The 22550-nt window shown below is 46.4% G+C and overlaps 2 protein-coding genes across 8 annotated transcripts in view; one reads left to right on the top strand and one right to left on the bottom strand.

Moving 5' to 3' along the window:
- Positions 1 to 218: 218 nt before the first annotated feature.
- The window catches only part of LOC119453063 (cAMP-dependent protein kinase regulatory subunit), a 27286-nt gene continuing 4954 nt past the window's right edge, over positions 219 to 22550 (bottom strand). For 3 of the 5 annotated variants that reach the window (XM_037715056.2, XM_037715058.2, XM_037715055.2), the window contains exons 2-11: positions 18043 to 18216; positions 16152 to 16243; positions 15068 to 15176; positions 13057 to 13155; positions 10663 to 10722; positions 10509 to 10569; positions 9553 to 9674; positions 9317 to 9398; positions 7361 to 7547; positions 219 to 3754 (exon numbers count right to left, since the gene is read on the bottom strand). In XM_037715056.2, coding sequence (XP_037570984.1) covers positions 7375 to 7547; positions 9317 to 9398; positions 9553 to 9674; positions 10509 to 10569; positions 10663 to 10722; positions 13057 to 13155; positions 15068 to 15176; positions 16152 to 16243; positions 18043 to 18216 — 972 coding nt within the window. In that variant the 3' untranslated portion in view covers positions 219 to 3754; positions 7361 to 7374. Of the gene's footprint in view, positions 3755 to 7360; positions 7548 to 9316; positions 9399 to 9552; positions 9675 to 10508; positions 10570 to 10662; positions 10723 to 13056; positions 13156 to 15067; positions 15177 to 16151; positions 16244 to 18042; positions 18217 to 20297; positions 20321 to 20428; positions 20730 to 22550 lie in introns of those variants that run through there. The other 2 variants (XM_037715057.2, XM_049667528.1) reach the window with 2 other exon arrangements.
- LOC119453062 (leukocyte receptor cluster member 8 homolog) overlaps positions 21056 to 22550 on the top strand; it is a 26733-nt gene continuing 25238 nt past the window's right edge. The window contains exon 1 of one of the 3 annotated variants that reach the window (XM_037715052.2): positions 21056 to 21270. In XM_037715052.2, the coding sequence (XP_037570980.1) occupies positions 21194 to 21270 (77 nt within the window). In that variant the 5' untranslated portion in view covers positions 21056 to 21193. The remainder of the gene's footprint in view (positions 21271 to 22550) is intronic. The other 2 variants (XM_037715050.2, XM_037715051.2) reach the window with 2 other exon arrangements.

Here is a 22550-nt window from a genome sequence, read left to right as displayed (position 1 = left end):
CTTGCGGCAGTGACTACATTTTTAACTTTTAAATGCCACAAATTATCAAATTTCGTGCAGTGGTTGCCGAAAAAAAAAAACTGCTTCCTCCTAAAAGCGTTTTTTTTTTTTTTTTTGTATTGTAGAAGGGTGACTTACTATCTCTTTGTGCACGTCAGTTTTTGGAACAGTGAAATCGTGTCATAAAAGTCACAAAAAAAGAAAGCACCGCTAGTCACAAACAATTTTTTTTATTGATACCACTTTTGTTTCTTTACTCTAACAACAAAATGTTCTGCATGTCTCCGAACATTTGTCCAAAAAAAAAACGCTGTTCAGGGGCTTTGCAACAAACAGGTCGGGTTGCGGGAGGAAGAGGAAGGATTGCAACAGGATAAAGCAAAAAGCCAAGCCTACGTTTTCAAACACGAAACGGCACGCAAGAATGTATACATACATATTTTAAAAAAAGACAAGTGAAACGGGAGTAAGCGCACATTTCAACCATAAAAACACAATGCCGTTCCTGACAGGATAGGTCTTGGGGCATCTGCAAGAAACCCCAATCGAAAGCATGTACTCGTGTTGCAGCCAGTGGAATGCATGGCTCTTGGTACTCCGCCGTGACAAGTCTGCCAGCCGTCCTAACAAAAAAAAAAAAAAATTCTTAATTTCGAGCCACATGGAAAAGAGGAAGATGTCGACAAGTAAGATGCTCCTTCAAAAGATTGTTCACAGCTCTTGAAGGAGCACCTTAATTGTTGACAAGTGGAGAGGCAAGAGGCCGATGCTGTCACTGCTCCGAGGTGACGACATTAGCTGCGGCTGCAAATACGACAGCAGCTGTAACAATTTCTGATGAGGCCCTTTACATGCTACCGGGCCGCAGGTGCAATACGGTTCCACAAAATTCAGAGCCAGCCACGCATGTCACCAGCTGCAAGACGCGTCCAAGCAACTCCGATATCCTTTCCCATCACGGACGCTTGCACGTGGACAGTACAAATCTTGTCTCAAAAGGACCCGCCGTTGGCTTGTTAGAAATGCGGTGTTACTGGAAACGCATTGGCGAGAGAGAGAGAGACCGCGGTGTGCGTCATTCAGAAAAAAAAAGAAGGGAGCCACTTGCCAGATGTTGAAGACTTTACTGGTGTCGCCCTCAAATGCTGAAATTGTCAGATTCTTCATTCTGTCCAGAACGCAAATGCGAAGAACACATTTTTCTATTGGCATGTCATGCCAAGCGTGCCCCTCGTTGACAGCCCTAACTGCATCACAGTTACTCTGTGACAAAATGCTATGCCACGGCCGTATCTTTTAAGTACCAAAGACACCTCACCTCAATGGAGATGATGGAAACTGCGGGCTATTCTTGACAACGCTGACAGTGGCAGCAGCCCCCCCAGCACTACTACTAGCATTTAATTTGAGGGCGACAAAGGGTATGCCTTTGCGACAATGCACAGCGACGCACTGTATGGCCCTGCTACCCTGAAATACCCAGGACGTCATGCGCCCGGCTAAGAACACGGGGCACACATGCAGCACTGCCCGAAAGGACATTGGCTACCTCCATGGCACGGAGGTGGTGTGCATTTTTCTGGGAGTACAAATTGCATGTGCTACGAAAGCTAACATCCTTGATACAATGCCATGTGCACTAAAAAAACAACAAAACACTGCATCTGGAGGATAAGATTGCTTTCGAAGCGTTTACTGCATCGAGGTGACCATTATCAGAGGTACAAAAGGAAAATGAAAGTCGAGACAGCTAACTAAATCAGTTCCTTCGTACGGTGTGCGACTAAACTAGACACAGCTATCTGCACACAAAAACATTTTGGTGCGCTGAAACAGACTATGGCTGGTCGATTGAGCCTTCAGCAAAAGCAACTAGGCACAAAGTTGCGGTGTCACCGGCGGGGGCAAATATGAGCTGCCTAGCAGAGCCAGACCGAAGGTGCCGGTCGAGTCTGATACTGAGACAACTCCCACAGATCACTGCCACAAAGGACTTCCACGATGGGTCCTTCATAACGGGGCATGAAAAAGCTACTCCCTTTAATAGCAACCGCCAGGCAAGAATAATTTAGGAGGAGAGATCCATTCAGAAGCATGGCCATATAATGTCACAAATGGGCTGGGTCAGCACTGAGGTGAGCTAGTGACTGAAAATCGGACAACTGACTCCATCATCATGGCAATCGGGCAAGTCATTGCGAACCCACACTTGTTTCACCAGATCGCTTTCATCGATGCTTCTCCTTCGACACCTTTTCTTGTGTTTTTCTCCTTTAAAATGCTGCTTCACCAGTTATGTGTGTGAATTTTAACCCTTTCAGGTGTTAACCCATTGAGTACACCCTTGATAAACAAACTTGCACCACAAAAGGAGTAAAATCTTTAGGAGTTCATTTGCCCATTCACACCGGTGCCAAATGGATGGTTCTCCTCCTACGTATTTCTTGCTCTGTGTGCAAGTGACGACGCACGCCGACACGACACTACACGAGAAGGGACAACCATGACTAGAGTCACTAAGTGGAAATCTATAACACAACTGGCCACTGCCGAGAATGACAGAAAAATGCACAGAAAGAAGGCTGGCTGCAGCTTGCAATGCAGGTAAAAGAAGCTCTGGAGAACTGGTTGTCTTCTCCAACACTTGCACGCACACACACACATGCACACGAGTGAAATAAAGGGGGGCACAAAACAAGCACATGCAAAGCTAATAAAAAGTGGGGTAGTCAACCTGCTCTTTTAGAGGAGCAAAACAAAAAAAAGATTCCATTCTTTCCGTAGATGACAAACTTCCCAAAGGCCGTGGAAGCCGCATGCATCTCTTTGTGCCTCAAAAACATATACAACAGCTAGTTCTATGTACAAGTAAAACAACAGCAACAAAATCACTTGAGGAAATAGCGCAAGTCGCAGGTGAGTGTGCGAATTAAAAGAAACGCTGCAACTGGCGAGACGGTACTCGACTGCTCTCTTTTCCACTAATTTCTCTTTCTGAACCTTCTTTTCTGAGCTCCTCTTTCATGTGGCCATACAAGGTTTGGGAGAGAACAATGGAGAAGGACAATGCAAGGGAGAGTGGGAGGAAGTTCACGCCCGCGAAATATTTAGCCATGCAGTAACAATAATTTTGTCGTACAGCACAGTCTGTTGACATAGTGTAGCTATCGGAGTCTGACAATTTTATACACACACAGCAGCGACTTGTGCATTTACACACGTTGCAGAGAAGCTAATATCCAAGCCGATACGAGCCCTTTTTCATAATTTTTGTTGTAATCCTAGCAAAACAATGAAGCCCATGTTCTAAGTTCAAGGCAAAATACTGACAGCAGGATATGAACTAAAAGTTGCTGCTCTTGGCACACACTGCGCTGAAGATGACTTGTGGCTCATACCACGTCCTGGCTTACCGTGTAGCCAATAGAATGCGTAGAAGCATGCAGGAAAAGAAATAAAACAATTTGAGAAGCAAGTCGTTCCCAGTGTCTCTCAAGCCCTTACGACATCAGCTAGTCGCACGAAGACACAAGTGGGGAAAGTTCTGGTTCGGAGGCAGGGCAGATAAAGAACGAAGGATCAGGCGGCACTAAAGTTTGCAGACGACGAGAAGGAGTTTGGGGGCGCAGCATGGTTTCTGGTGCTTTTAAGCCATTTGCAAAAGTGAGAAAACAGGTTGGCAACTTCTGTTCTTCTGCGATGCCACTTGCTACCTTTTTCTTTTTTTTTTCCTTGTGAAACAGCCGCCAGATATCTGTAAAGAAACAGGAAAGAGAGAAAAAATAAAAAGAGATGACTTATGGCATGGCCTCAACTTTTAGTACTGTGAAATTCTTCGCTTTTGCAGCACTCAAGACATCGGCATTACCGCATAACTGTCGCAACCGTAGCAATCTGGCCCTGTTGGTATACCATGGTAAATTTTGAAGAGCACAAGTACATGAGAAAAGTACAAAGCGCTCTGTCTTTCCTAGTATTCTTCTCATGTACTTGCGCTATACAAAAATCATTTACCATTCAAAACTTTACAATTCCAGCATAAAACATCAGGCATAACCGCATAACTGCACTCTACAATGACTATAATCCGTGCATCACAAAGAGAGTGTTACACTTAAAATTAGCTAAGCAGTTTGATGTTTGAAGGGTAGCGCAAAGACCAGCACAGAAGTAAAGAAAGACGCAGAATGACCATACTGGCTCACACTACTCTTCAAACGCGAATCAGTGCCAACTTGCAGAGTTCATTATCTTCCACCAAAGCAGTTTGACTAACTTCAACATTGAAAGTTCACTTGGCTACTCTCCATTTGTTTTCATACTGTCACGTAGTAGTGACGTAGTAGTAGTAGTGACAGTCGCAAAAATGTGAATGACGAAACGAACTTTTCATTGGGCGAACTTGTGCCCACAAAAGCAAGTGACATTCGAAGCACAACGATAGTGGCGAACACAGTCGGCGATCGTCGAAATCTGATCAGTGGGCCAAGCCCGTCGGCTTTTATACATGAGTCATCGAAGGTTCCCGAGTAATCGCCGGTGCCCGCGTGTTTTCCAGAAAGTACTACACAATTCGCGTCGCACATACATGCAATCAGATTACACAAGGTTCTGTGACAACAAACAGTGGACAGAACCATCAGTAACACTCGAGAAACTTCCAATACATGCAGGCGCGTCCTGCGCTAAGCGATTACATTTGTTAGCCCGTGACACGCGGTCACCCGAGAAAATTAAACAAGTACACGTGTCAATATATACTGCAATGAAGTGGAATTGTCTATCTCAAACTGTATTTGACAGTGTTATAAAAGGAAGTAACGTAACACTATGGTGTCCCGTTTTGTGTATCTGACCTGCGCTTTTGCACTTATAGTTGATGCAATGCAGTGCCAAATGTCTTGAAGAAGGACTGACACACATATTTAAAGTTGTAGAAACTTTAAATATGTGTTTAAAAATGGTTCTCTCAGCTGAAAGGACCACACTTAGTACGAAGACTGAGACACACTTATCAGATTTAATTTGATCTAGAAGATGTCTTGAAATGCTGGACCTGGCGCCATCGACATAACTGTGATGCCTTGGGACAGAGTAACAAGTTTTCTGCCAACGTTCTGAAGCAATAAGACTAGTTATAATGGTGTTACTCATAAAAAAAAATTAAACAAAAGTGCTGTGCGCATTTCTTCTGGCAGCACTCGCAGCCATCACAGTTAACGCAGCGAACCAGCGCATCATGACATCACGACACACTCATCCTCCTGGGAACCGAAACTGGCTCGTATAACAAGTATTATATACATTCAACTCGACTTTAGTTAATTCGATCCCGGCTAGTACCCATACATTTCTATGGGCCCAAACTTTCGTTATTTTGATCATAAAATTAGCCTTCACCGGATAATTCGAACTTGACCAGCCAACATGTGCCAGACTCCTATAGTGAGACCCAATAGTGGCCCCTTTACAGCTTTGATGTCATTTCTATGTTAGTTTTCTACTCGGGACACATACAGAGTGGGTGCGCGTCTGATTTGGGGGCATGTTAGAATCGCGCAAGTACTGCCAAATGAATCAGCGGTGTGTATTCTAGTTTTTTTTCTGCATCTCATTTTATTCTGACTCGCCGGATAATTAAGGTCCCGTCAGGGTCAGATTGATGGAAGTCGAATGTATATTATTCGGGATGCTTTGGTGCTTTCCAGTATTTGTTTCTAAGAACTGCAGGGCTTGGACCTTCGTTTAATTGCAATGAATTGAAAAGTAAAAAATCAGTACTCCCACAAGAGCCAAGCAGAAACATCAGAATAAACACCCCAACACATCAATTATACAAGTATTTGCACACTTTTCCCCTTGGCTTTGCTGCAACAACAGCATGCAGAATTAAATCCCCGTCATGACCGTGACAGCACAGTCCCTTAGTTCTGCGGCCTCAATAAGTCTACCCTTACTACAGTGTAGACCGCTTATAACGCAAGTCCCCGGAGTCGCGAATATCCGCACTATAAGCGGTACCGCACTATAACCAAAGCAACAATTTTCAAGGCCCGCACATATGCAAAACATGTGCACCGAGCCGCCATGCGTATGCGACAGCCGAGGAATGCGGCTAGAATGTTTGCATTCAATTTACAGTCGAATCTCGTTAATTCGAACCAAATCACGCGGCGGCGCCGTCTCCAAACGGCATTGCTCCGGCACCACCATGTGGTGCCATGTGGTGCCGGAGCAATGCCGGCTTAGGAGCACCAGCTTAGGAGAGACCCCTCAATGTCGCGCGAACAAAACAACAACAAAAAAGAAAAAAAAAAAACAACAAAGAAAAAAAAATGCGGCAGAAATTTCACCCTCTCTCAAATGGCAAGGTCGCCGATTCTGCGTTGCGCCAGAACACGCGTGTACGTGCCGACGTCTTGGCCACGTTACCGTAGCCACGCGTCGAAAATGGCTGTGAACCCTTCTTTCTCCTTTATGCTTCCTCTACTTTCTAGTCACGTGTTGACCTTGCACGCTGCGGCTACGGACGGCGCAGAGGTAGCCACTGTAGCGGAGGGAAGCAGCGGCGCTGTCCCAGGCCGGCCAACAAAACTGCCCACGCCGGCAAACGCACGCTTCCAGATAACGGCAGAAAACGAAACTTCGGGGAGCTGGCGCTGGGCCGGCTGGAGCGGCGGCGCCTGCACGGCGGCGGGCGCGCAGGGTGACAGTCGAAAGTGAGGGAGCTACGGGGGAGGGGAGCCAAAGCGGCGGAGTTGCCGAGGCGAAATCCGCTACCCTGACACCCTCCTCCCTGACATTCCACGGTCTCCGCATGCGCCTTTCGCCGTGCTGTGCCGGCGCCGCCTGCTCCCAGAAGTTTTGTTTACTGCCGTTATCGTGAAGCAAGCGTTGGCCGGCGCTGGCAGTTTTCGTGGCCCTCGCTCGCTATGCGCGCCGTGATATTTCATGACTCGCACTCAAGATTCTGGTTTCAGCCTCACTGGCTGTTCGATTCGCACCACGTGCCCTTCTCAACTTCGTCTCTCTTTCTTCCTCGAGCACTCCTTGGGGCACCCGTTTGAGGGGAGCATTCGCCGTCTCCACTGACTTCCGTACTCCCAGGCAGCCGTACTATAACAGGTATTTTGTTTCCCGCAACTGCACTATAAGCGATACGCGTATACATGGAGTGCTATGGGAAAATTAACGGGAGTCTGAAAAGACCGTACTATATCCGGTCCTGCACTGTAAGCGGTTACGTTATAAGTGGTCTATACTGTATATTCGTGGCCGCACTGCCGACAACATTGTAGTGGTTTCCGTGGTAAGGTTCCTCCGTAGGCTTTTCTCAAAGCTCAGAGTTACGACTACTCACCGATCATTGCCCCCCTACACCGAGAGGGATATGAGGCTGTTGTAGTGGGTCATGTTGCGCTTGAGGATCTCGGCGCAGGGTCCCAGCACGCGCTCAAAGCGAGACCGGTCGAGCTTGACACACTTGAGAGGCCCACGCGACACCACTGTGGCCGCCCGCGGCCGGTCCAGCAGCAGCGCGATCTCACCTGCATGCGGGCAGTGACCAGTGGGGCTAAGGAACATGTCAAGAGGAGCGCTTACATCCTCCGCGGACCCAAAGACAGATGAGGGTCATAATTGCTTATCAAGTCAGTTCATACTATCAACGTAGACGCTACGAACTTGAAAAACACATTTTTTGTTTAATTAACATGGTTAGATATCCATGTATCTGACCAAAGTAACCGTCTCCTCTTTTCGTGTCATAAAAAAAAATATATAAAACATATTATAGCAGGTGTATGCCACACCGAGCAACTCAATATGAAAGACAGCAAAGCTGCACAAACGAGTTCTCATGCCCTTCGAAAATCCGAGGAGGCCTGTCTTGCCCCGAAATCTGCCCAAGACTTTGCAAATGCTTCCCTAAATCTGACAACCGTTGTGAAGTTCCTATTAATGGCTTCACAGAACAGCCTTTGTTTGATTAAACACAGCGATGAAGATGAACCATCGTGTGGTAGGTTGCCATTTCTAGGACTTTCAAGTAAACCTAGCGATGCTGGAAAAGCACTTTGCAGGTGCTTTTCCAAGGCGGACAACAAAAATATGCTTGAGCCACTTCCATACAGGCTTCACATCTGGGATGAATATTTCAGTAATCGCTGAAAGGACTGAGAACAATGTCCATTACAATGTACAAGGGGTTGCATGAGGATACATGCATAACATTACTTCCTTCTTGGTACTGCTTGCATAATTGGCAATTACAAATCGCAAACAAAATGTGCCAGGCAATTATTAACAGGGGCCATCTGCTAGTACACTGTAGGTCAAGCCGCGAGTCCATCACACGGTTACTGCGAGAGAAAACTGCACTGCTTGGAACGATATTTAGTGAGAGCTAAGACAGTAAGCTATGAGGTTCCTTATGACAGTCACAGGACCACATAGTTTCTAGGGTGGGAAAAAAATGTTAGAATTTCGTGGAAGAAAGACAGGGGACAGGGCAGAAACTTCTTTCCTGTCCCTCCCTTTTTTTTTCTGTTAAAATTATTTTTTGTGCTAAGAACAAGCAACAGCACCAACGCTCTCCTTTAGACAAAACCACAACCTGGCTCGGGTGTTCTCGACGTCAGATGAGCTGCACTGCACATGAGAGAAAACCATCGAAGATGCGTGGAAGCAACAAGGTTGACCGAGTGCTTATTGTTCGTCGAGAAGTGGCACTGGCCTCCCATTTATGGAGTTGAGTTTTGAACAGAGGTCTGTCAAAAGTTTGGAAGTCAAAACTGGGAGGCTCAATGTCCCCCGAAAAATGTACAGTGGGTTACGAGAGATCTAGTACAAGTTATATTTTGACCACTTCAGGTTCTTCAACGTGCGTCCCAAAGCACGACAGACAGGCGTTTTTGCATTCCGCCCCCATTGCAACATGGCTGCTTCAACTGGGAATCGAACCTACAACCCAAGTACTCGGCAGCGGAGCATCTTCGCCACCGAACAACCGTGCCGAGTTCAATTTGGAAGAATACATCAACCTCTGCGTGAGGAACAAGCTCTACCTAGCTGCTCCGCTAACATGGTCTACTGATGCTTGCTCTGCTTGAATGCTGAAAAGATAGGGGGAAAAGCATAGCCTGACACCACAGAAGGAAGCAGCATTGTGCCTGAAGTTATCGCAATTAAAAACCAGCACCTATCACACAGAAATAATGAAGAAAAAAGAAAAGGCATGTTTTTCTTCACAGAAAAATACACGTTGTCCACATCGGAGTTCTCAACACAAACAGAACAAGGATCAGGGGCAGCGTACCAAAGTAATCAGAGGGGCCAAGCCTGCCAACCTCTTCCTGTGGCTCGTTCTCAGATCGTCTCTGCAACACTGATGCTGAACCCTGCAAAGAGAATGGAGAAAAAGTTGAGAACAGCCAAGTCGAGCTCATTTCAAAATGATGGTGTCAAAGGGCACAGGTCAGAGCCATGATGTTGACGAGGTCGCACGCACACGTGCAGTGCACCGTGCACAGCATGTACCACAAAGCTGCTCACCTCTTCAATAATGAAGAAGTCGTCGCCGGGCATGCCTTGTTCCACAATGATGTCGCCATCGTTGAATGTGACAGGCTCGAGCGCGTCAGCCACTGTGAGTCGCTCCCACTTGTCGAGGCTCTCTGTCGTACAAAACACCACAAAGAGTTAATATTTTGATGCAGATACTGTCGCACACTATGTCAACACCTTAATTGTTTCCAGAGGCGAAGCTGAGCCATCCCACCTCATATGTGCGATGGAAGTGCTACTAGACACATTAAATAGCCTACCGCTTGTTACAGTGAAGCTGTCTATGGCTAGACCATGGCGCACGCGCGGAAAAACAATCATCATCAGCAATGGCTCGAGCGTCGTCGTCTTCTTCCACAGCTGGCTCGCTGGCGCTCATCATTCCAGCGTAGAATTTCACTTCTCCTTTGTCGTCGTAATAGGGAGGCCGCGTTTATGGGGGTATGAGCCCTTGCTTAAGGGGGTATGCACCATTCATTGTCTCACGTAATGGACAGATTGAATACCATAGGTGATATGCGAATGTGTGTGCGGTACTATCGTCACGATGACCTCCGATCAGGACAACAAATATGTTCGTAACTCCGTTCAAAATTCTGAGTCACCTCTGTGTCGTGCGCTAAACTGCTTCGCAGGTCATCCACCTTCACAGAGTGAAACAGCTCATTCATTTTTTTTCCCATTTTTTTAAAGAAAAAAAATTCTGTAGTGGGATATCAAAATGATCTAATTTAACTATCAAAAAAAGGAGACCACATGAAAGAGTAGGCAAACGCAAAGAAGGCCATGGCTGGCCTACTTTTATGTTTATCACAAGCCATGTAACTTTAGTAGGAAACACAACATGATCATTGTCAACAGAACATTAACTACCTGAAACTTGAAATACTTGTACGGAAGCATGTTAAAAGTATTTCTTTAGGAAAAGACCAACTCACACTCACCCAGAATGGAGACTTTGCTAAGAAATGCTTCGTACATCTTGCGTTTGCGAATGGTGCTTCCCTGGAACGCAAATTAGAGGTGTAAGCCAATGTGACCCGAGATCAGGATGCACGAAACTACTGAGAAAAAGCACTGTTTTGCCCATTAACTCACCATCAAAATTCTTCTGTACGTGTCTCGGTCAATGGCCCAGAGCTTCACGTCTGTCTTGGCCTGCAACAAGGGCACGACAACAGAGTCCAGAATAAAACAGGTAATTTGTCAGCAAATCACAGCCACCGAGTTGGAAAACAGTATAAAACCAGACACTTCGTGCGTGGTTTCTAATAGAAATCATTTCAACTATGGCATTGAAATTTGTTTTCACAACTACATTCAATTTTGTAGGGCAAAGTTTAAGACACCAAGTAGCTCCAAAGGAAGCGAGATGTGCAGATAATTATTAACAGGGTGCCACATGTATGTTACTTTAAATAGTGACAAGTTCTTTTATGCATGCACATTTGCTCCTTCCTCTAATGCTCCTAACTGATGAAATCTACAGCCCCAGTAGATAGTTCGGGTGCCTGCAATGTGCCAAGGCTGTTAAAGGGCCCCTACGCCACCCAAAGGTAGAAAATTAGTTGTGGTGTTGCAGCTGTGCACGAGTCTACAACGAACATGTAGCCAAAAGAATTTTTCGAAATGGTACCGTAATAGAGGAGTTACACGCATTTGATGGTCGAAACACGGCCCTCGCTCGTTTCGCTCCTTCCTTTGCTACACTCTATTCGTCGGCTGGTCTCTCCTCCTCGCCGAGTGCTCCTCCAAATGTCACGTGACATACGTCATCGCCAACGCGCTTTTCAAAACACTGTCCACTGTCCACGTCCACGCTTGCGGCAAACATACCGACAGCGACCCGGCCTCCAGTGCTGTAGAACGTCTGCCGTGCGAGAGGTGCCCAAAGTAGACGGCAGTTCGGCCGGCGCACCGCCCACCGCACGACTGACGGGCCAATCGACGACTGCGAAGCTGCGCGCCTCCGCCACCGGCGACGCAGACATCGGCTGCAGCTTCTGTTCCAAGCAAAATAATTTCTGCTCGATAAAGTGATGCGTAAATTGTACATCTTATGAAAAACGATATCCACTGTCAAACGTTAAATGCTAACGAGAGCTCCGATACTTGTCGAGCTCAGCTGCAGTGCAGGGCTACTGACGGCGTACGACCGGCTCGGCTGTGCTCTCATTGCAGCTGACAGCGCCACTAATATAAGCGAATTTTCTTCTTTGTGTCCAATTATTGTGAAGAGCGACAAAAACGGTAAGAAAATATTGCGGCTTGTGAGCGTCGGTAATTCATTCCAAAGCGCCGTCCGCTTTGGCTTTGAAGTGAACCGGAGGAGGCCTAACGACGATATTGGTGCTGTTGAGCGATCAGCGGCGGTGAGGCGGCCGTACAAATGGGTCCCGGTCTCATTCTCTCCACAACAAGGAAATCTCGCCGTTCACGAGCAAAACCGCCGTCGAACGGCGGCCCGCGAATGGCAAATGGCGTGCGGCGAGTTACCGTGCTGGTAACATGGACGGACCTTAGTCGCGACTTTGCGCTTCTTGGCTACCCGCTGTTGCTGTCGTGCCGGCCCGTGCTTATGCGAAGCGCGCCGCTATGGACCCTGTGTTGCATGCACGTCTAGAAAGGCAAACACTGTCGCAATCTGTTCGCACAGCTACTCAGACTGCTAAGCACGACTGTGCTGGAACGTGAGCGATTTGGCACTTGCGTTGCGGGCTGTAATTACCGATTCACAAGTGAGCAACACGGCGAGGAAGAGCACGGAGCGCGCGTACCTGCTAGCAGACTAATCGAAAGTATTAGGTTCTTGTTCGACCAATCTACATCCTCGCCCCCATTGACATCACCAGATGCATCCTGGTGACGTCATGATGACCGCTGGGGATACCGGAAAGGCCCGGAGAGGAGCACGGCATTGTTTTTTGATTTTGTGGCACGCCCGCTGCGCGTGGCGTGGCGCTGGTGCGTTTGGTATCATTGATCTTGACGGCATTCTGAACTCGATGCACGTGTTTACTTGAAATGTTCAAAAAATATCTGAGGTGGTTTAGGGGCCCTTTAAAATGCCTGCACACTCTCTTCAATCAATCATATGAATGCCCTCTCACTCTCCTTGAAGTTAGCATAAAGTGCAGTTCTTATGTGTTATGCAAACCACAAGTAGTGACAGAGCGCAGTAGCTTGTCTGTAAACCTATTACTCTTTACGGAATACTGGGCCACTGGAACATTGCTGGTAGCGACACCTATTGACAGTTGCGATGTGCTTGAAACGTGGAACGTTTTCGTTGAAGGAAAAACGTTAAGAAAAAGAATTTAAGACAGCAGGATATCGTAGATTACTGCAATAACCACTGTACTCTCTCTCGTTAAACCTTGCTCCACAAGGTGGCGCCAGCTGCTCATGCCTGCATCTTCACTAACCCAATGTTCCATGAAGGATAATAAGTGTGTGGGCAAGCTAAAGCGATGAACGCGACATGTGACGTACCTTGACTGTGGCTGCCCGAGGTGTTCCGTAAATGAGGGCCAGCTCTCCAAAGCTGCCATTTTCCGCAATTGTGGTGACATGCTGTCCATTGACGTATACCTAGGGAGAGAGAATGCATTAACCAGGGTGAGTGAAAGTCCGATTTCACGGTGATGGCTGTTCAGAGCTCATCTGGACTTTACAACACTATCATTTGTCCATCCAGTCTACTCTAGCGAAGGTAACCAGCAGTCAAATCCCACTTCAGGTGTCACGCCAGAGGTTATGCTTATGAATGTGCTAACAATCTTTACAGGATGCAGAGTAGACATATCGTGGGGAAACTGTGTAGATAGTGAGTAGACCTGCAGCTAGTTTAATGGGTGTCTGATGAAGTACTAAAGCCTGTAATTAGCAAGGTGGCAAGGAACCTTGGAGACGCGAGACGGCACTACAGTTGCCAGAGGAGTAGGGAAATTTTCAAAGAAATATCGCAGACAAAAACAAAGCATCAAGGTGCATTGCAGAACCAAAACTTCCACTGTACTTGTATGATTTCTTACAAAGAAGTGCACATTAAAGTGACAATACTCAATCAGACTGGCCATATTGGATAAGCAATATATGGAAAACTCTATTTTCACTCATTTGGCGGTAAAGCCGAAGAGGGAAATTAGTGCAACAAAAGCAACAAAAGCCAAGACACACTGGAAGGGAAGACGGAAGGCAAGTGCCTCTTCAGCAATGCAAGACCAATTAATACTTCTAGAGTATATCTGGTGGTAAGCGGTTGAATATACTATCAAAGAAAATGAATTTGAAAATATTTGGTGATAAGGGGCTGAATACTAGCAAAGAAAATACATAATGAATTTCAACGTACAAAGTATTTCCTCGTATTTCAGTTGTTTTGATGTGAGAAAAGTTCTTGAAACATGCTAGGCAAAGTACTTTGGTTCCTTTTAGAATGCAATGCAACACTTCTTCACAGATAAAATATTTGCTGGACATGAGTAGGTGCTGTCAAAATCCGTGACATCAGAGCAAGGTGGAATGGCCAGTCTCATTTTTGCATCATTTCTGAGTTACCAGGGCTCCCCTCACTAAGAGAGGCCACTTTGCTATTGCAAAAGCATAATTTACTAATACAGCTTAATGTTTTTTCTTCAGCATTTTTTAAGTTCAACACTTTGGTGTCCACCTTTAAAGACGAACTGCATTGAACTTTTAGGCCACGTAAGAAGCCTAGTTTCAGACAGCGTAGATAAAAAGCAGCCCCCGTTCAAAATGTTACCTTTGAAATGCTAGCTGACGTGCCACTATAGGCTCGGAAAAGATGTTCACTAAGCAAATAATTATTTCCGTTTCGTATCCGCGGTCACGGCGAAAAATCTGGAAAATTGGACAGCGAAGGATTTCAGCATCTGAAATTTCAGACGTCCTTATACAGTGGCTCTATGGGCTACGTGACGGCGCCACCAAGGAGTCCGACTTATCGGGCACGTTTGAAAAATCGGGCATCCAATAATTGGTGGTTGACAGTAGGGGCTATAGTTGACTGTACGGAACACGTGTTATTTAATCATACACGTGCACACCCGCCATCTTCGGTCACAGTATGAGGGAGATGCCCAATAAGGGTACTGGCAGGCCTTCAGAGCTATTTCAGACGTGGCTGTGGCAATTTGAGCCCTTGAGGTCAGTAAAAGGCATGCATTTGCTACTTTGGACTGCCCGATCTTTCAAACCATTTCGCAGTCCCTAGAGAGTCAAAAAAATCGGAAGTTGACTATCTTTTAACCACCAGGTGCATGCGTCATCTGCAAAGGTGCTATTTAAAGGCTACTAGTCAAAACTTAAGACAGTTACCAGCCCTACAGCTTTGTCAAGTCTCCTTCAGCGGTAGAGACTGCTCATTCATTAGCAATTTAGCCAAAGTGATATTTCATTGTAGTTGGCCTTTAAACGAAGGTTCAAGCCGTAAAAGAAACTCAACAATCAGTGCGAGCATTGCGAAATGCGCCACACTCACATCCACTTCCCCTTGGTCGATGACGTAAAAGTTGTCTCCCTCGTCTCCCTGCTGGATGATCACCTCGCCCGCTTTATGAACCACGGGGAACATGGCGTCGAAGATGTCGCTGCAAGCAAGAGGTTGGTGAAACAATTGCACAAGAAAGCTTTCTCGAGAACTCATTCACGCAGAATAAAAATGCTGGTCAAAACAACATAATGTAATGGTCCACTCAAGTTAGTCATCTGCATCGACCACAGCCGATACATGACACGAAGGGCTGCCAATTGTTTAATGCATAGATGTCTACCTAATGAGTAGCGCCTGCCACGTCTTTCCAGTAATTATGAAACATTGCAGTGAGGCCTATATAAGCTTTATTACCACTTGATGCTTCCTTTAAGAGTGTGCCATTCTTCACACCTGCCCGCCAAAGTTCTTTAAACATTATCACCAGCGTAATTCCTTTCAGGCCAAAAGTGAAAACTGAAATGGTTCTCATAATGTGTGACCTCAACACGGAGCCTGCAATTGCGCAACACAACCTGCTGCAGACGCGTATGCTGCAGCCTTGTGCTCTTACAGTTTCAAGATTGTTAACTTTTGTGAGAAGATAAACATTCAGTGTTGAAAATTTACAGACCGCTATTAAGAAATACCTAGCAAGTAGAAGATGTGCACTTGACTAATATTTCTCATTCTCAAATAGACTTGCAACTCATTTTGGGTCATGTGGGCTGATGTTTAAAATCACAAACGTCGGGAAGTAAAAGAGGCACTGCTTAGCAATGTTTCCTGCCGCGAGCTCATCAGCTGAAGCTGTGCCCTCCAGAGTCCTGCACAATACTGCTGCAAGTTATGCCAGGAAATAAGCTTCCTGTTACGTTTTTCTAACAGAACCAATACTTAACTGAGCAGTCTAAACAAATAGGCTTAGTGTCTGTAAAACCAAAGTCCCACAGGCTTTCTTTGTGGACCTTCAAAGCGTTAAGTTGCTCATAACACTGTAAGTTGCGAATATTTGAAGTACCCCTGTTAGTTGGAATGCTTTAGGCTACTGTTAAGTGCAAAGCCACACCAATCTGCACGGCGTGCGACTCACCTCCGCTCATTGTCGTCCAAGTGTGAGAACAGGACATTCTTCTCAATGGCCTTCGAAAGTGCCGCCATAGTCTTATAGTCCTTGGGCACCATCTACAGCGTGTAACACAACATCAACAGTCACTGTGAATAGTGCGCTGGTGAGGGACTGCATATCGCTAACAATGTCAACCTAGAACAAAGTATTATTGTCACACCACGATGGTGAAGAATCACAGCATGGCACAACAGTGAGTCACAACACTCTCTTTATTGGGCGTACCTGTGCCCCGAAAAAAACAAGTTACACTCACGCTGAACAATAGTGACGAAGACATGCGTCAATCGTGGAAATTTTATCTGCGGAACAGACCCGTCAGCTATCTATACATGGCTCAATGAACCTTCCAGTGTAATCGCTAATGCTTGTGCAAGTTCTAGAATGCACACCAGGTTACAGGTACAACCAACGGTAGCACTGGAGAAACTTCTGATACAGAAACGCACATCTTGCACTGAGCAATAACTGTTATGATTTGTTAGCCAGTGAAAGACGGTCACTGGAAAAGATAAGTACGCGTGGCGTTATAAACATTGTGAACCGGATACTGAACTGTTTTCCAACAAGCTGTAAAGAGTTAATAGCTAAGTATGTTCAGTTTACAGGAGGAATAGTTAAACCGATGAAGATTTATGGCTAAACCAGAGAAATCCATTGTCAGCGTCAGTCTGCTTCAAAGTGTTTTGGCACAAAACATACAACTCAAGAAGAGTGTTAAATCACAAGTTCCTTACTCCATGCCAAGCAACTTTGCTTATCTGAATTGGCAATGGCAAAGCACGGCATGTATAATGGGGAAGATAGTTATGTAAAGTTTTGTGGCGCAAAAGCAACTAAGGCTATGATGCGCCATGCACAGGATGAAAATATATAATTTGATAAAAGTGCTTCAAGCAACAAAGATCATGTACTTTAAAGTTTGTAATGGGGAAGAGGTAAGTTCAGCTCCCACCAGCGCAAAGTTGTCTTTTTGTCCACTTTCATTTAACATCCCCTTTGCTTTATCAAGCCCCTCAGTTCTCCATATTCTTCTCGCTTAGAAGCATCGAATGCACTCTGCACCAACACTTTTTGGCATTTACATTTTTGGCTCTGAAACTTCTGATACAGAAACGCACATCTTGCACTGAGCAATAACTGTTTGCATTTGTTAGCCAGTGAAAGACGGTCACTGGAAAAGATAAGTACGCGTGGCGTTATAAACATTGTGAACCGGATACTGAACTGTTTTCCAACAAGCTGAAAGAGTTAATAGCTAAGTATGTTCAGTTTACAGGAGGAATAGTTAAACCGATGAAGATTTATGGCTAAACCAGAGAAATCCATTGTCAGCGTCAGTCTGCTTCAAAGTGTTTTGGCACAAAACATACAACTCAAGAAGAGTGTTAAATCACAAGTTCCTTACTCCATGCCAAGCAATTTTGCTTATCTGAATTGGCAATGGCAAAGCACGGCATGTATAATGGGGAAGATAGTTAGTTATGTAAAGTTTTGTGGCGCAAAAGCAACTAAGGCTATGATGCGCCATGCACAGGATGAAAATATATAATTTGATAAAAGTGCTTCAAGCAACAAAGATCATGTACTTTAAAGTTTGTAATGGGGAAGAGGTAAGTTCAGCTCCCACCAGCGCAAAGTTGTCTTTTTGTCCACTTTCATTTAACATTCCCTTTGCTTTATCAAGCCCCTCAGTTCTCCGTATTCTTCTCGCTTAGAAGCATCGAATGCACTCTGCACCAACACTTTTTCGCATTTACATTTTCAGGCTGTTCTAGCTGCAATAACAACTTCACTGCTAATATGTTCCGCAATGTCCGAGCCAGAGCAGTCGTGACGGTGACACGCCGGGTACCTTTTTGACGTAAGATGTGGCGTCCTCCTCAGAGTAGGTCTCGGCACTGACCGCCCCGCGCCTGCTCCGCTGGGGCGGCACGGGCAGTGGTGACAGCTCATCCTCCTTCTCCTCGCACGGAGGTGTCGTCGCCATGGGCGAGAGCTGCTGCTGCTTGGCTCTTGTGGCCGCCTCCTGTGTTCCAACAACGCAACAACGCTTAGAGACACGTCTAGCGAGTACGCTGCCCCCAGGTAGCCGCCTTCTGCGCACCCAAACACTCCTGTGCAGCCGTTCAGCGAGTCTTGGCAACTACCGTATACACTCGTGTAAGGGCCACAGTGTTTCCACAATCTCGACAAAGTGCACTCCATTTCAGTCCCATTTTTCTGTCCTGTGATTCCTTTGTACCTGGAGAGCAAGCACGCAAGCACTAATATTTTGATAATGTACGTTTTTGTTCAAGCATGCATGCCACATTCACAATGCCCCGTCTAGTCCTCGTCGCTTTCACAGCCACCCAGGCTTGGTTCGGCAGGATGCACAAATACAGTCGGCTCCCTCTGCCCGTTCCGTGGTGTTATATATTTCTGTGAATTCACAGCATTGGGGTTGGGCTTCGCTAAGTTGGGGTCGCTCAGTTGGTGGTGCGGCTCTTTCATGAGTGCGGCCCTTACTCAAGTATATACTACCTATTCATAAGATTGGGGGTAAGCAGGTGCACATGTGACAATGAGAGTAAACGAAGGAATAATAAAAAAGGAACAAAGTCTCAAAACTTCTAGCTGTATGCATGCCAAAGAATCGCACAAATGACTGGCAACAAGTACGGTGAAATTGCAGCAGCCACATTGCCCCCCCCCCCCCCCCCCCTTGTGCTCAAGCGATGATTTCCGGCGGCTCCAGGCTCCCCCCCCCCCTTATTGAAAATGCACTTCCAGGGCTCCTCTTCAAAGTGTCATAAGTGCGTATTGTGAAGAGGCAACTCCAACAACAGAACCATTGGTATCAGCTTACCAAAGCACTGATACAAGACAGAATGTGCTGGAACCTGCATTTTTGACACCACCTGTAGCATTACATGGGGCTTCAGTTGACAAAGAAGCCATCAATGACAAGATGCACTGGAGCTGTTTCCACTGTTCAATCCTGACAGCATTGTGCATGTTACAACACTCTTGCACTTCTAAGAAACTTTCTGACAAGTGCACGATAGGCGAAGCTTGACAGAGCAATACAATTTTTGCAGCTGGTGACTTATCTACAGAAACACTGCCCGACTGAAGACTTGGCGCACATTGCCTGGCAGTGATGCCACACACTGCAACTTCACCACGCCACTCATTGGTGTTCATTGGTGTAAAAGCGATTGTACCAGGCAAGCAAATTAAAAAAAAAAAGAGCTTAGTCGCATAGAAGAAGCAATGCAAAGTATGCTGAGAATTCATTCAAGTCTTGCTTCGCCACACATCCCTTTTTGTCTTTTCTGCATTTCTAACTGCGCAATCTAACTGCACCAATTTCTAACTGCACCTTGCACCAATCGTAAAGGCCCAACCAAACAGGGCTCATCATACGCACCTGTTCTAGATGTCTTGCAAGAGTAATTGCGCAGGCAGCACAGATATCTGCCCATGACAGATATGAGCGTACGAACCAAAACTGACAAGCGTGCGCCAACATCACATGGCATGTGACCTTCTGACATGGGTGCCGCAAACACATTGGTTTCGGTTTTGAAGACTTCAACACACAAGCTTTGCGTGTTTCTCAATTTGAAAACAATGCAGTATTTCTAATATTGATAAATTAAATAGCAAAAAGTAGCATAACAGTGTTCAGAATAAACTTTCCTCGAACCCAAACACAAATGGTTCTGCTTAGGGTGATCTTGCAGCACTGTGCCACGCACAATGCAGTGTGCTATCGCATGGCCGATCGCCCTTCCCTTTGTTGTACGCGTACGGACTCGGTGTGTACTACAGCGTGACGCATATCCGATGCTCCTTAAGGTTCTAACTCTTGATTCAATTCTCCTTAATTCCAATTCTTTGTTCAGGTGGTGCAATACAACTTGCAAGCTTCTTGAAAAAAAGTTTACAGACGAGCCCTCCTCAAAGGCACAGCTGTCTAGTAGGGTTGAGACTCTGAAACCTCCCATGCTGGTGTTGTCCATGTAAGGCACACGGCAATATTAGGCACCTGCAATGTGCAGCACACACACAGCAATCTTGGAATCGCTGATGAGCGGCGCCTTGACAGGGAAGTCGCTTTACCAGTGCACGAGACCCTACTGAGGTTGGACTGTGGATATCTCACGCCAACGTATTCCAAGTGAGGCGCAGCGAGGCTGGGACACTCGCACGGCACAACACAACCACAACAACTCTAATTGCCGGATACTCACAAGCTGAAATTTGACGAGCAACTAGTCGAAGGGGCTCGTCCAGATGTGACACGCTCAAACAGTGGGCACAGTGCCAAGAAGAGGCCTCGAAAACACAACTCAAGGCAAAGCTACAGCTGCGCGTTGCACTCCCTCTATTAACATCCAGCGAAATTTGCACGTCGGGGACGTCCACCGGCTCGGCCCTAACGCAGTGCACACGGCAATGATATGAAGACACAACACACCGCTGCTCACATTCACTGTCCACGACCCCAATCTACGGGCCTTGCAGTTTGCAAGCACAATTTGCGAAAAGCCTCCAATACAGTTCGGCCACAAGGCGCGCTGTGAGCTGCCACCGACCCGCAAATAGACGCGTTATGAGCCGTTCCACGCAAAAATGGAGGACGCGGCTGGCGGCTCAGCTCGGTTGGGGGGGAGGGGGGGGGATGCCACCACCCCCGCCATGGCGACCTCAAATAAGAAAGTTCCAGGGTTCCCCGCTCTTTTGGCACCGTCCCACGAATGCCACTGCTACCCTCTACTGAACCCCAACCACCTCTTCCCCCTCCTCTTCTTGTCATATGTCCCCTTCGTTTGCCTCGCCATCGAGCTAGCTAGCCAGCACTGCACACGTTCCCGCCTGCGTGTATTTTTGAGAAGGTCCCCGACACACACCCCCTTCTCTGCAACGTGCGTCTGGCGACGGGAGAGAGGGAAAAAGAGGGCAAGGAGAAACAACTCGAGAACGATGGAGGAGGGGGAGCCCACGAGACCTGACAAATGGGCTCCACCACACCGGGATCGACTACTACCGTGGACCGGCATCGGGATGCCAACGCTGCAGCGGCGGAATCGCAGTAAGGTGCCCCCCCCCCCCCCTTTTTGTCCCTAACCTCTCAGGTTAGAGAGAAAAAGGCAGCATCATTGGCCTTGCACCACGAGGGATGTGTGTGTGTATGTGTGCGACAGGAACTGCACAACATGGTTCTCAAAAGCCCGCAAGTTCTGTATCTGGCCGTTCTGTCTGCTCACTGCACTTAGAACACAGTTTCCGTCGGGAGGGTGGCTGAACGGGCATGTTGGTGCTCCTTCATGACTGCGTTGCCAGTAAGTTCAAGCTTCTACATAAGTCAGTGGAACTTGTATATTCTGACTTGCTTCCACATATGCGGTAAACCTAAAATGTGACTAAATGTGAGCAAGCTGGAACCACAGAGTTTCCTACAAAAGTAACTGGAGGGCACTGCAATCATTCCGCTACAACAGTTGTGATTCGTACAGTGCAATTTCACTGCTCTGAAAAAGATAAGTATGCAGCCAAAGCTACAAAACATGGAAGATAGTGTTGGAGAAATCAGGAAGTCTAAACTTTACCATAGATCACTTACAAAATTATATCGCTGAGGTACTAAGGAATGATGCTGTTCTGCTTTGAAAATACATTATACCATTCATTTGTTCCCTGCCTAAATTTTGGATAATGTACTAATATTTTATTTACTTATTTATACCTCAAATGCCCCACATAAGGGGTATTACATGACAGGTGGGACTTTTATGACAGGAAACATTCTTCAATGCACTTCTTGAAGGTGGCGGCTTGGCAGTGCAACACAATATGCACATTTTTCAAGCAAAACAATGCTTGTCAATATGTTTTCCAACATTTAAATTTTATGCCAATGCTGCAACAATAAGCTTAAGGTAGAAGGGTCTGTTGCTAGGCCTGTTGGTACATACTTGTAGAAACGATGGAACTTGGCCTTTAAGACGCAAACACCAGGAGAGAAGTAGACGGACACATGCTGGGACTAGCAACAAGTTTAATGAAACGATGCATGCACGCTCTGGCTTCCCTGCGAACTTCTGTGTGGTTGTTTCACTAAACGTGTTGCTAGTCCCAGTGTGTGTCAATCTACTTCTCTCCTGGTGTTTGCATCTTAAAGGCTGGGTTCCGTCGTTTCTACAAGCTTAATTAAGGTGCTGAGAAAATAACTGGCATGCCACAAAACCACACGGATATATAAAGTTTCACCAAAGTATCCACCCACATTTCGCAACTTTCTCCAATCTGAAGCAGGGGTGTGACACATGAAGGCTTGACAATGCCCAAAAGAAAAGATTTCACAGGGGCTTA

Source organism: Dermacentor silvarum, chromosome 5 (genome assembly GCF_013339745.2).
Source record: "Dermacentor silvarum isolate Dsil-2018 chromosome 5, BIME_Dsil_1.4, whole genome shotgun sequence".
Taxonomy (NCBI): domain Eukaryota; kingdom Metazoa; phylum Arthropoda; class Arachnida; order Ixodida; family Ixodidae; genus Dermacentor; species Dermacentor silvarum.
Note: the sequence above shows the minus strand (reverse complement) of the source record. Positions and strands in the feature narration are given on the sequence as shown.